This window comes from Misgurnus anguillicaudatus, chromosome 2 (assembly GCF_027580225.2).
Source record: "Misgurnus anguillicaudatus chromosome 2, ASM2758022v2, whole genome shotgun sequence".
Classification (NCBI taxonomy): domain Eukaryota; kingdom Metazoa; phylum Chordata; class Actinopteri; order Cypriniformes; family Cobitidae; genus Misgurnus; species Misgurnus anguillicaudatus.
In genome coordinates, this window is record NC_073338.2 from 51,425,582 (window position 1) to 51,438,545 (window position 12,964).

General features: G+C 39.0%; 1 protein-coding gene across 4 annotated transcripts in view; it reads left to right on the forward strand.

Moving 5' to 3' along the window:
* Positions 1 to 12,964, forward strand: part of LOC141351114 (myomegalin-like) — a 33,221-nt gene that overhangs the window by 5,671 nt on the left and 14,586 nt on the right. For all 4 annotated transcript variants that reach the window (XM_073857558.1, XM_073857564.1, XM_073857561.1 and 1 more), the window contains exons 3-22: positions 70 to 189; positions 336 to 392; positions 493 to 687; positions 766 to 927; positions 1,010 to 1,120; positions 2,418 to 2,555; positions 2,639 to 2,818; positions 2,904 to 3,098; positions 3,227 to 3,421; positions 4,372 to 4,432; positions 4,517 to 4,605; positions 4,817 to 4,885; positions 6,119 to 6,225; positions 6,368 to 6,498; positions 9,967 to 10,094; positions 10,537 to 10,670; positions 10,760 to 11,123; positions 11,222 to 11,441; positions 11,655 to 11,771; positions 12,712 to 12,941. In XM_073857558.1, the coding sequence (XP_073713659.1) occupies positions 70 to 189; positions 336 to 392; positions 493 to 687; positions 766 to 927; positions 1,010 to 1,120; positions 2,418 to 2,555; positions 2,639 to 2,818; positions 2,904 to 3,098; positions 3,227 to 3,421; positions 4,372 to 4,432; positions 4,517 to 4,605; positions 4,817 to 4,885; positions 6,119 to 6,225; positions 6,368 to 6,498; positions 9,967 to 10,094; positions 10,537 to 10,670; positions 10,760 to 11,123; positions 11,222 to 11,441; positions 11,655 to 11,771; positions 12,712 to 12,941 (3,003 nt within the window). The remainder of the gene's footprint in view (positions 1 to 69; positions 190 to 335; positions 393 to 492; positions 688 to 765; positions 928 to 1,009; positions 1,121 to 2,417; positions 2,556 to 2,638; positions 2,819 to 2,903; positions 3,099 to 3,226; positions 3,422 to 4,371; positions 4,433 to 4,516; positions 4,606 to 4,816; positions 4,886 to 6,118; positions 6,226 to 6,367; positions 6,499 to 9,966; positions 10,095 to 10,536; positions 10,671 to 10,759; positions 11,124 to 11,221; positions 11,442 to 11,654; positions 11,772 to 12,711; positions 12,942 to 12,964) is intronic.

Sequence of the window (12,964 nt, forward strand, 5' to 3'; positions counted from 1 at the left end):
AAGCTCAAAACTCTTTTAGCTCTAGAAACATTTATATTTAGTGTTAACTGTGTGTGTTGTGTTGTACAGAAACTGCAAGAGAAACTGTGTGAGATGGAAACAGAGCTTCAGTCCATCAGGCAGGCGGCACAAGACCAAGAGAGAACCATCCAGAACCTGACAGACAGTTTGAGCACTAAAGACTATGAGGTGCTTATGAGGTCGCATGGTTTAAGAAGCGGATGAATATATGAAATATGGCACTTTAGTCACTTATGTAAAAGATACAAAGCACAATAGCATAAAAATAAAGAGCAGCGTTCTTGCCTTCAGTTTGTGTATGTGTGTTGTTCTAGACTCAGGAGTTGCATCATGTGATTGAAGTTCAGAACCAAACAATGCAGCACATGCAGGTAAACATGCACACATGAGTCTGACTGCTGTTCTTATTTTCACGTTATGTCGATAGAAGGTGACCTGACATTATTTCACTATGTTTGTGTCTCTCTGCAGACTCCAGTGGACTCGGTGGACTCAGTTATGGGGTTGCAGAGCTCTCTGTTCTTGTGTCAGCTGCAGTTAGAGGCGAGCCAGCGAGATCACAGACTCGATCAGAGACGCATGGAGGATCTGATGCGCTCTCGAGACCGACTGCAGGCTGACCTGCGAGACGCTCTTCAGCACAGAGAAACCACTGAGCAACACAATCAGGATCTGCATAAAAAACACATCCCCGTGTGTGAAACCTTTAGCTTCAGGCTTTGATGTGGGTTTACGTGCTGCTCGCAGGATCTGCGTAAGACGCTCGCGTGGTTGCGGTCTGAGCTGGAGGAGAAAACACGCGAGCTGAGAAATCACGAGATGAACGCTCGCTCAGAGATCACAAACAGAGACAAAGTCATCTCAGGACTCCAGCAGCGCCTGCATCACAAACATGCGCTGCTGCAGGTAACACGCATGCTTTCTGTTTCTGTCACTGGAGTAACGGATCGAAGTCGCCTGACAAACTGTGATTGTGTTTTATTGGCAGGAGTATTCAGAGCTGTTGGATCGCTCACACGAATCGACCGCAGCACCGAAGAGAGACGCATTACTGGACGCGCTGAGGAGTCGCATTAAAGACAGAGACAGCGCGCTAGAGGTGTGTGTTACAATCACAGTATTAAGGGCCGTTCACACTATAACAATAAATAGGGATGCGCCGAAATGAAAATTCTTGTCCAAAAACAGAAAAAGAGGAAACCAAGGCCGAAAACCGAAACGGAAACACCAAAAGAAATGATTATGGCAATTATAGGTACAATTGCATTTATGGTTATCACTGTGTACAAACTTTACTAGGGGTGTGTGACAGATCACAAATCTCACGGTTCGGATCACATTACAGTTTTGAAACTCGTCTCTCGTATGTGCACTATTGAGGGCACTTAAACGCGAGCACACACAGAGACAGAGGGTGAATCCCAAACAGCGCAGTATAAACAGTCGCTCCACATAAAAACGTTACGTTGTTTTTCATTGCTTTATTCGGCAAATGTATGTTAATGGATTACAGTATGAGACACATTTGTGCGACTCTCTCTTTAAGTTTACACATCAAGAGTTGATCTTTGAAGGGCATACTGTGATGATCACATCTGGACTGGACACATTCAACAGAAAGCTGCTCAGTTTATCACCTTTTTGCGGTTAAATATGTCCACAACGCAGACATGTTGATTTAGACAAGCACGTGCAGGTCGCGTTTTTTGTTTCGTCATCACAACATTTCAGCCGTATTGTTTCGGTGATAAAAGTCTTTCGGGCGAATTTTCGGTGGCTTGAATATTCGGTGCATCCCTAACTATAAAAATATACTTATAAAAATCTTTTTGCAGTAAAGAGAATAGCGGAGTTCACATTACAACTGTAACAATAAAGGTACAAGGAAAGATATCATTGGAATCCCTTTGGAGCCATTTTTTCCCAACTGATGAACGAAATTTATTGACAGGCAATCTATTTAAAGTCACTATTAAATAGAAGTATCGATTGTCATCTTTTCTGTATCGTGATGTTTATCCGAGTGAAACGGCTTCTGAAATGAGAGAAAAAATGCTTGATTTTGTCCATTGAGAATTAATTGGATCATTGGAAGTTGTTAATCGCTAATTGCTAATCGCTAATTGCTAATTGCTGCGATCTTTTCCCCGTCAGAAACAAGTTTCCGATAGCCCTGTCCTCGCGCTATAGGAAGTAAAGATAGGTCATTTCAACGCGTCTTTACATTGACTTAAAATTGAAATCACTTGCACTTGACGCCTCTAACACGGCTGGTCTGAACGCAGCATAACAACCGTAAAGCATTATAGCAACATCCTAATAACTAGATAACCACACCCTAGCAACCACACTCTAGCTTTTTGAGTTTAATTTAGTCACATTGTGTGTTTGTCTAGAATTCAATCGATGAGAAGTTTCGCTGTCTGGAAGAGAAAGACTGTGAGGTGCGTCGACTGCAACTGGCCCTCCGTGAAAAAGACCGAGATCTGGAGAGACTGAACAACATCCTGAACAATAACAACGACACGATCACGGTGTGTGTTGTCATGTTTCATAATACACAAACAAACCGTCTGTTTATCTGTGATTAAACCTGTTGAAATGTGTGTGTGTGAAGAGTTTGGACGGTCTGGTGCGCAGTAAAGAGCTGGATCTGGAGAGAACGCAGGAATCCTGCCAAAAACTCAAGAGTTTGAAACAACAGAGCGATGAGAAACATGCGCACGCAATACGAGAGCGAGACAGCATCATACACCAGCTACAGACGGCTTTACACACACACAGCAAACAGACCGAGGTAAACACACACAAACATGTTTGTCAAGCTGTATGATGTGTTGGCCAAAAGTCACTGTGTGTATTTCTGGATGTATTTTGTGTAGGAACTGAGGTCAGCGTTGTTAAAGAAGGCGTTGCCCGGCCCTGCTGACATCCTACACGACCTGCAATCTCATCTGTCTGTGAAAGAGCGTCTGTTTCAGGAAGTGATGTCAGAACGCAGCAGACAGGTGCAGGAACACCACAGACAGATCACAGAGCTGCTAGACATCATCAGCAGCAGAGATCAAGACACGCAGGTACAGACCACCAAAACAAAACATTCACAAAACTTTAAATGAACTTTTATGATTCAGATTTTTTGATTGAAAAAATTAAAATGCCATGAGTGGTTTGTTTCTTATTTCAGTCTTTGTCTGTCTCTCAGGATTATGGGATGCGGTTGGGACAGGTGATATCGGAGCGTTCGGATCAGGTGCAGGAATTGCGCCGGCAGCTTTTGTCACGTGAACAGGAGCTGAATGAAGCGAACCGAGAGCGTGAAAGAGATGCAGCTGTTCCTGTGACGAGAGAGATACAGACCCTAAAGAGTCTTCTTAAAGAGAAAGAAAACTTCATACAGGTAACACAAACACACACCTGACACCTCATTTATACCTCGTTTACATTTCAGGCGTTTTGGTGCATTTCTCAGATCACAGATTCATTTTATAAAACTGCTTTTGATTTCTCATTCTTTTGTAAAGTTTGCAGTTGATTATGTCCAATGTTCTGCTGTTTCTTACATTGTTATACTGGTTCTCTGTTGAATTGTCTTACCACCCAAAACATCTGGGCATTAATTTATTGTAAAAGTCATCCAATGCAGTATGATTAATCTATTTATTATCATCTGTCAATCATCATATCTATGAGACTTTACTGTAAGAATCTCAAATCATTCAACATACAGCATCTGTTCGTGTTCATAGAGATCCTGTATAAGGATGATTCTGATTATTGTGTTTTATTATTGCATTGAAAGAGGAATACATCCCAACAGACCGGGACAGGTCGAGCCGGATCTTGTCCAATCTCTCTCTTAAATGCGTCAATATCCCACAATTAATAATCTTATAAGTTTATACTTTTGAGGAATGAACGAAGGATTTACAGGCGTTACAGACGTCTGCAGGTGATCCATCATGTTGTGTTTTGAGAAATGCACCTACAGATTTGTGTAGTTTTAAGAAAAACTGTAAGATGCGCCATCTGAAGTGATGAGTGATCTTTCCATCAGATTTTATTTTATTATTTACTTCATTTTTATTTTATTGTTTAGTTTAGATTTTATTTTAATTTCATCTTTTTTTGTTTATTGCTTAGAAATGTTTCTTATTTGTTTTTTTTGTTATTTCATTTACTTAGTTTTTTATTTTATATGTATATTTCATTATTTTATGTTATTTTATTATATATATTTATTTTATTTTATTTTAATTGTATTGTTATTTTATGTATTTCGTTTATTGTTATTTTATTATTTTATTATTATTTTATGTCTTGATAAAGTCTCTGTGTTTGTGTTTGTAGGAGCTTTTGCAGGTTCAAAGTGAGGTGATAATAAGCTCAACACCAGCAGATACAGCACAGGGTGAGTTTTACTACGGTAAATTTACACTTTACTGTCATTGATTCGGTTCATTGTAAAACTCTTGTGTGTGTTTCTGATGAGCAGCAGTTTGTACGAGTGCCAGAGATGATCCTGAAATACAAACCATTAAAGAAGAATTACAGCTGACTCTAAAGAAATACAAACAGACTGAGGTAACACACACACACACACACACACACACACACACACACACAATATTTATATAAATTTAGTGCTATTTTATTGATGTGAAGTCTTTCTGTATTATTAATAAGAGTGTGTGTGTGTGTGTGTGTGTGTGTGTGTCTGTGTGTGTGTGTGTGTGTGTGTGTGTGTCTGTGTGTGTGTGTGTGTGTGTCTGTGTGTGTGTGTGTGTGTGTGTAGGTGGAAGTGTTAGAGTTGCGCTCTGCGCTGGCGGCAGCACATGATGGCACCTTGACTTCAGATTATCAGGTAACATCCCTCACACACGTGAAAGACATGAGAAAAACCACAGCCGGCCCGTGTACGTCCTCCGCTCGCAACAGAAATTGAAAAAAAAAAACGTGATCGGCTAAAGTATTGAAAATTAATATAACGTTGATTTTTACGAGCCACACACACGCCGTAATCACATGTGCTGCTACATCATGCTCTGAAAGCATATGCAAATTGAATTTGTGGGCACTGAAGGCTGTTTTTTGAAAAAACACAGAAAAATCGACAGACAACATAAGTAGGAAAATACAGCGGTTGAGATTAAACTGAACAAGCGAGCGTAGTAATATGTTATGTATAGAAATGGGTGCTAGGTTAAGCCAAAGTCGGCTGACTCCCAGGGGTGGAAAAAACCCTAGGAGAAAAACCCAATGGGAAAAGTCCTAGGGGGAAAAACCCAGATAAGGAGAATGGACGGGTTCAGCTGGTGGTGGTTTGGCAGACATCACGCTTAAAGGACGGCCATTGTGCCCTGCTTCTGAACCAAACTTAACCTTACCAGCGAGAGCACCTCTGCAAGAGTACAGGGGTACGGTTGAGACTCTAAATACTTAAATTAGTTTGCGATCTCAAATTAATTTTCATGTATATTTTACATTAAAGGTCCACAATGTTTGAAAAGCACTTTGGAAAAGGAGACGGGCCGACTATCAAAACACACTTGTAGCCAATCAGCAGTAAGGAGCGTGTCTACTAACCGACATCCTTGCCGGGTTGCGTATGTGTGAGGCGGGTCTATCAACAGAAGGTCCAGATTCTATTGGGGTAGGGGCGTGTTTGTTTAGGTGATTTCAAATATCAACATTGGCTTTTAAACATCATGGACTCCGCCTTTAAAGTCTTTAAAAGACAGTACAGGTAAGGTGAAAAAGCATTTAATGTGCAGTAGCATTAACCCTGCGTTGGCACAAACATTCGAAAAGCATTTTTTCTATTCAAATTATTATCGCAGACCCAATATTCAACCATTCGTGCACATCCCTAGTTGAGAGTACCGCATCACGGTACGGTACAGAACGATCACACTAGTCAAATGAACCAGACTTTAGGGGTCAGACGTTCTCGTGTGCGTGCAGTGGGAAAATGGGCTTTTATATAAACATGTTATGATTTTCACAAATCAGACATTTTTTATGTGATTAAAGCATCTAAAATGGTACAGATACTTGATGTTTTGTAGATGTGTGTTAAGATATGTGTGTCTGTTAGTGTTTCCTACAGCAACTCATGTCTGAACAGAAGATCCTGAACGAATCTTTAAGGTCCGAGACGACTCTTTATCAGAACCTCAGACGCATTCAGTGTGAGGGAGACAGGTCAGAACCCAGCAACAGCTGTCTCACAATCCCACACTGCATGATTCAGTATCAGATATAATAGATGTGTTGATCGGTGCTTCTGCAGGGAATGAAGTTGTGAATTTATCATTGTGTTTTAACCTGTGTGATGTGTCGACAGCGATGATCTGCATGAGGAACTGAAGTCACTTCAGGCACTTCGAGGGCAACTGGAAGAAGTTCTGGCGAGGACCCGAGCGACGGCTCTGGCTATAGACCGGGCCGCTAGTCTGACACAGACGGATTATGGAGGTGGGACACAGCGGCAGAGTTGGGGTTAACTCTTTATGAACTAATAACTGAAGCATGAACAGAGCTGTCGTTCAGTGTACTGTATGTTTCTGTGTGTGTGTTTGATATTTCTTAAACTTGTTTGCCTTGTTTTGTGTAACGATTGTTTTTGTTTTTAAGTGATTTCATCCATGATTTTCAGACGATTCAGACATGCTTGCAATTATATAGACATCATCTCTCCTTTATAAAGATCTGAGCTGATGTAAACTGTGCTCCATCTTTACACTAAAGCAGGGGTTCACAAACTTTTTGCAGCCAGGGACCCCAAACTTTCCAAGGACCTCCTTAAAATTCAAACAGTTACTAAGCATATTCTAACTAAGAAGCATATTTTTACACTTGTTTCATAATGTTTAAATGCATGTGTTTTTTAGAGTAGTTGTTTTGCTAGGGCCCGAGCATTGAGGTGCGAGGACTCTATTGTTATTCATGAAGTTATTATTATTATTAACAGTAATACTTTTAAAATGCTCTTAAAACAGTGGCATGATTCTTTAATGTAAATATCCCCTTCCTAATAATACAACACAACTATATAATTTATAACAAATGACTTTATGAACCCCCTGGATAAGCATTAAGGACCACTGGGGTCCCTGGATACCTTTTTGAGAACCTCTCACTAAATCAACATGTCATATTTTAACTGTGTAATTACTAAAGCAGTTTGCATGATGAAGGGTTAGTTCACCCAGGAATGATTTTTTTTGTCATTACTTTCTCACCCTCATGTCCTTCCACACCCATAAGACTTTCGTTCATCTTCACAACACAAATGAAGACACTTCTCATTAAATCTGAGATCTTTCTGAGCCTAAATACACTGCAATGCAACTCAATGCCCAGAAACGCAAGTCTTCGACACATTTTTACAAAAGCAGGATAAAATATATCTTACTTTGTGTGTTATGGGTGTGTAACTAGTTTTTGAATGGGGGGGGGGGGGGCGGGGTGGTCCCGGACCCCCTCTAAAAAACAAAAAATTATGGGGCTGCCCTGGTTTTATTCAAATTCAAATACTACATGAATTAAAAATTATCGTGCTGCGCTGCCACAAAACAATTCTGTCCATTATTTGTCACAATAAACTAAATTTAGAAAATTTCTGTCTGAAATAAATGTAAACTCTTAAGTGCACCTCACACAGTTTTCTGGAAGATTTGACAGATTGTTAGATTTAGGATTGGGGGCTTTTAAAAAAACATTCTTCTCAAACTATTATTTCACACTAATTTAAGGGGTTATAATGGTTAGGGTTTGAGTTGAGGGTAATTTGGGGTTTCTTTAATTAAAACATTGATCCAGGATCACATCTGACGGGGGGCTTGGCTGAGGCACCCCCATAATCTTTCACATAATTCAAACACTGTTTGGAACGACATGAGGGTGAGTAATGAATGTTAAAAACGATTTGTTCTGGAGTGAACTAACGCTTTTAAGAGTTGAACAAACATTCCTTAATATCACAGCTGGTTACGCTTCACCATTTCATTTGTTTCATTTCTGTTAATGGATAATATAACTCATCTATTTAATGTATATTCAAAAGAAAAGAAATAAATCTAAACATTTCTTCCATGGCACCCACTTTTGTATTTTTTCATTGTTTATTATTGTCTGTATAAGTCAGTTTTCATTATTATTGAACACACAATAGATTACTACTGGAGGACACACACTTTTCTTTTGCATATTTTTTTAGAAAACAAGCTAAAAATGCATTTGACATGAAAACACAACAGTAAGTGAAGTTTAAATTAATTTTATATTTTAAAATTATTAATATAAATTTTATATTAAATTACTTTGCAACACTGAAATATTTTATAGTATATACATTATAATCCATGTCTCTTTAAAATGTTAAATTCAGTCAGTATACTTTTCAGTACACTGCAAAAAATGACTTTCTTACTTAGTATTTTTGTCTTGTTTTCAGTAGAAATATCTAAAAATTCTTAAATCAAGATGTATTTTCTTAATGAGCAAAATGACCTGAGAAAATAATACTAGTTTTTAGACAAAAAATATACAATTTAAGTGAATTTCTGCTCAAAACAAGCTAAATTATCTGCCAATGGGGTGAGAAAATTTTACATGACTTAAGTGTTTAAGAAAAAAGAAATCTTGTTTCACAATTTTTTTTCTCACCCCATTGGCAGTTAATTTTGGTTGTTTTTAGGACAATTTCACTTAAATTGTGTATTATTTGTCTTAAAACTAGACTTATTTACTCATTTTGCTCATCAAGAAAAAGCATCTCAATTTAAGAATTTTTAGATATTTCTACTGAAAACAAGACAAAAATACTAAGTAAGAAAGTGATATTTTGCAGTGTAATCAAATGTATTTAGGATTGAAACAAATCAGATTAATTCTGTTGATGTATTGAATCTGTCTGTGAATCACACATGCATGAAGAGTTCTTGCATTGCAAATGTCTGCATGACTGTTACTGTGTGTCAGTTTCAGATAAAGATTACAAACACGATTACATTAAACTACAAAGAAAATATCCATTAACTGTTAAACCAGTACTGACTAATAGCCTTTCAGTGATCTGTCATTTTCATGAAAGCACCAGGTCAGCAAAACTTAAAGAATCATTATTTAGTCCATAGTTACTTAGCAGAGGGTTTGTACAATGTATATATTGCATATTAAATATAAAATGATTTATATCAAATAGTGCTGTTCTATCTGTTGAGTACATGTGAGAGAAAAGTTTAATCCTAAACTATAATAACATCCTAATCTGTATTAGTAAAACCAAGGTGATTTATAAAGCTTTAAACACATGTGGTGGTTTCCCACACAGGGATTAGACTAGTCATAGACTAAAATAAGTGTAAGAGCTGTCCAAACTGAAAACAACTTGTACTGACATATCTTAAAATACATCAGTGCCCTTTGTTTGCCTCAAAATGCACGCCAGTTTTTTTTTACTAAGGCATGTTTGTTCAAACTTGTTATATTTCATATTTAAACTAAGGTCTAGTCCTGGTTTAAGGTAATCCCTGTCCGGGAAACAACTCATTGATGTTTTTACTTGTAAATAATTTATCATTGAGAAGCAACTGACACAACATACATCTATACAGTTTATCACATTATGTCATTTATTCATGTTTTTTTTATGAAATAAGGAAAGTTTATTTTTAAATAACCCTATTGAGACGACCACAGTTAATGCTGTAGTTACTTGTGTGTTAATGTGTTAGCATTACTATAGTGAATTTAATTAGAACCTATTATGGAAACTCACAGTAAATGACAAACTGTGGAGAAAATGTAACTACAAATGATTCATGCTTTCATGTAGAGAGAGTGAGAGAGAGACAAAGATGAAGGAGGAGAATACGATGAAATGAAGAAAAATAATGAAAATATGTGAGACTTCATGACCTTCTGTTGTGTTTCCTCTAGAATCCAGCAGTGATGAAGATGAAGATGAGGAAGAGCATGAGAGCAGCAGTGAGGCATTCACAGACAGCATCGAGGATGAGGATGAGGATGATGTCGGACTCACAGCTCAGAGTTTGAGCGATCCAACGGTAACATGAAATATTTCATTCAGCTGCTGTTTGCTCATGGAAGCCATTTTTAATCACACAAAACTACTAAAACTTTATTATCAATAGTTATTTTTTGTAAGCAAGGGTTTATTTAGCAAACCTTTAATCTGGGCATAAATTTAACCCTTTGACCAACCCATATGTTTTACCGCTTCAGCAGGCTTTACATGTTGCACTTTAATTTAAATGTTTGTGGGTCTAGTTCAGGTCTCTTAGATTGGAGGTCTTCTATATGACTTTGTATTGGGGTCCTGTGACCTCTAATCTACTCTACATCTATCTCTGTGCTATTATGGATAAAACTCAATTTTTCTAGAGAGAAATGAGCACAAAATAAAGTTTCATGAGAAAAACAATGAAAATTCACTCAAACATACATGTTTCATGACAAATCAGTTAATTTTTGATGCTTTTCTTACAGAATGCCGGGATGTTTAGTGGACCAATGAATGTAGGGTTGTTGTCCCAAAATACAAAAGAAGGGGGACAATGTGAAGATGTAGAGGCGGCAGATGTGATGAATCGGGCCGAATGCTCTTCACACACTAACTGCAGGTACCCACATCCATCGCATACAACCTCAATTGTAGTTCATTTGCCATCAGTTGTAGTTTTGATGTGTTTTGGTATCATGGTTCTCGTAGAAACACTCAACCCAGTCTGCATGAAAGAAGAGCTGCGCCAAATCAAAGTGAAACTGGATTACAACTGAGATGTGAATTAAAATCTGGGTCAGAATTAAGAGCAGTGGATGAAGTATCTGTCAAGTGTCACAATGAAACAGATCGGATGAACTCCCATGAGCTTCAGAGAGGCTACCAGGAGGAGGAGGAGGAAGATGAGGAAGATGATGATGAAGGCCAAGATGATCAGATTCCTCTGGGCAAGCGCAGACCTCCGTGGATAAAGCTGAAGGAGGGGAGGTGGAAGAGGAGGTGCACCAGACCACATTCTCTGGACCTCGGAGCGCTGCTGTCACACAAACCTACAGATCATTGCAAAGCTCAGGTGATCATTCTCCAGCCGTGGTTATATTCACAATAGATGTGATACACCCACAGCATCAGTGTAAATGAATATTCCGCGGGTTTGTATTTGTTAATCAGGATGAGGTCGAGGGGGACTGCAAGGATTCAGGTGCTGGAGGTGGAGCCAATGGGTTCTGGCAGCACGTGGAGGCGGGGCTTCGGGAGCAGGCTGAACATCTTCGTAGTGACCTCGCCGTGAGTCGTCAGGAGAGTCGTGATCTACAGGAGAGACTGATGGTGTCTGAGGCGACGGTTCATGCGCTCAATGAACAACTGAAAGACTACAGGGAACTCCTGAGTGAGAACACACACCAACATTTAATCATTTAACATGATAGATGAAGGGTATCATGTCAGATCATCTAAAACTACTACTCACACAAATCTATGGACAGATTTAAAGTAAAACATGAATACATTTTTTATACAGTAAGGTCCACTTCAAATGCTTATTCACTATTTTTATTGAAATGATTGACAGTCCTTTACAACAAACATGTCTGTGTTTCAGCGGAAAGTGCCGTTCAGAGGGACAGTAAACAGGTTCAGGTGGATCTTCAAGATTTGGGTTATGAGACGAGTGGTCGAAGTGAGAATGAAGCTGAGAGAGAAAACACCAGCAGCCCAGGTAAATAACACACATATTAACTCTTTCCCCGCCAGCTTTTTAAAAAAAAAAGTTGCCAGGGAGCACCAGGATTTTTTGTGATTTTCACAAAAGTTTAATGCTTTCCAAAACATTTTTTCTAATTTAAATATACAGTATAAACATACAATATATCAAATGAGAGAACAGATCCCCTTCATTTGTTGTCTTTTATCATGTCTCAAATATGGGAAGATTTCTTCAAAAATACCACATTTTGAACCAAATGTTGAGATAATTGCGTTTTAGTAAAGATACAGAGCTATGATCAAAACATACACAGAGTTTTTACTGTTTTTGGATCAGTGGATCCTTAACCGTGGGTTCACACAAGCCGCGTTTGAGGCGTCAAATTTGCATCTACTGCATCTAGTTTGCCGCTTGAACATTTTGAGTTTACTGGCTTCATTCACGTGTGAAAGCCGTGCGTGAAATTCTAGTCATCGAGACATTCACACGGACATTCTCGTCATGGGAGGGGGTTCTGTGACTCTGCTAGCTTCCTGTAATCACGTCACTACTAGAGCAAGCTCCTGATTGGTTAACGTGGCGCGTTTTTCCGCAAAAAGTTACATTTTTCAATTGCACTAAACGCCTCATTCACGCCCACGAGACCTCCAGACGCGCGTCAACGCATCTTTACATTGACTTAACATTGAAATCACTCGCGCTTGACGCCTTCTAGCGCAGCTGGTCTGAATGCAGCATAAGTGTTTTTTTATAAGTTGTGTAAGAGCACCACCTAGTGGATAAAAGCTGAAGTATGAATTGCCATAAAAACTCGTCATTGGCAGGGAAGTGTTTTCTTTTAATTGACGAAGCGACAACAAAATACAGTGCTACAGTAATATATCTGCTGCAAACATCAAACGTGCATCTGCATCATCTGTACTGTATCTGCACTTCATTTTTTCTCCGGCAGAACTGGACGAGTCTGAGATGTGCATCTCACTCTCGGGTGTGGGGAGCAGATGGCGTGGATGGCATAGTACTTCGATGGATGATGACCCCGCTTCTCTGAAGTGTTTGGTGCAGGACCTGCGTGCACAGCTCTCTCGCTGCCACAAAGTCATCCGCAGCCTTCAACTGCGCGTGCGCTCGCTCTCGTCGACCTCAGACTACGCATCAAGTCTGGAGCGCACGCCACGTAAGGTAATCTTGCGTGAAATAAACAT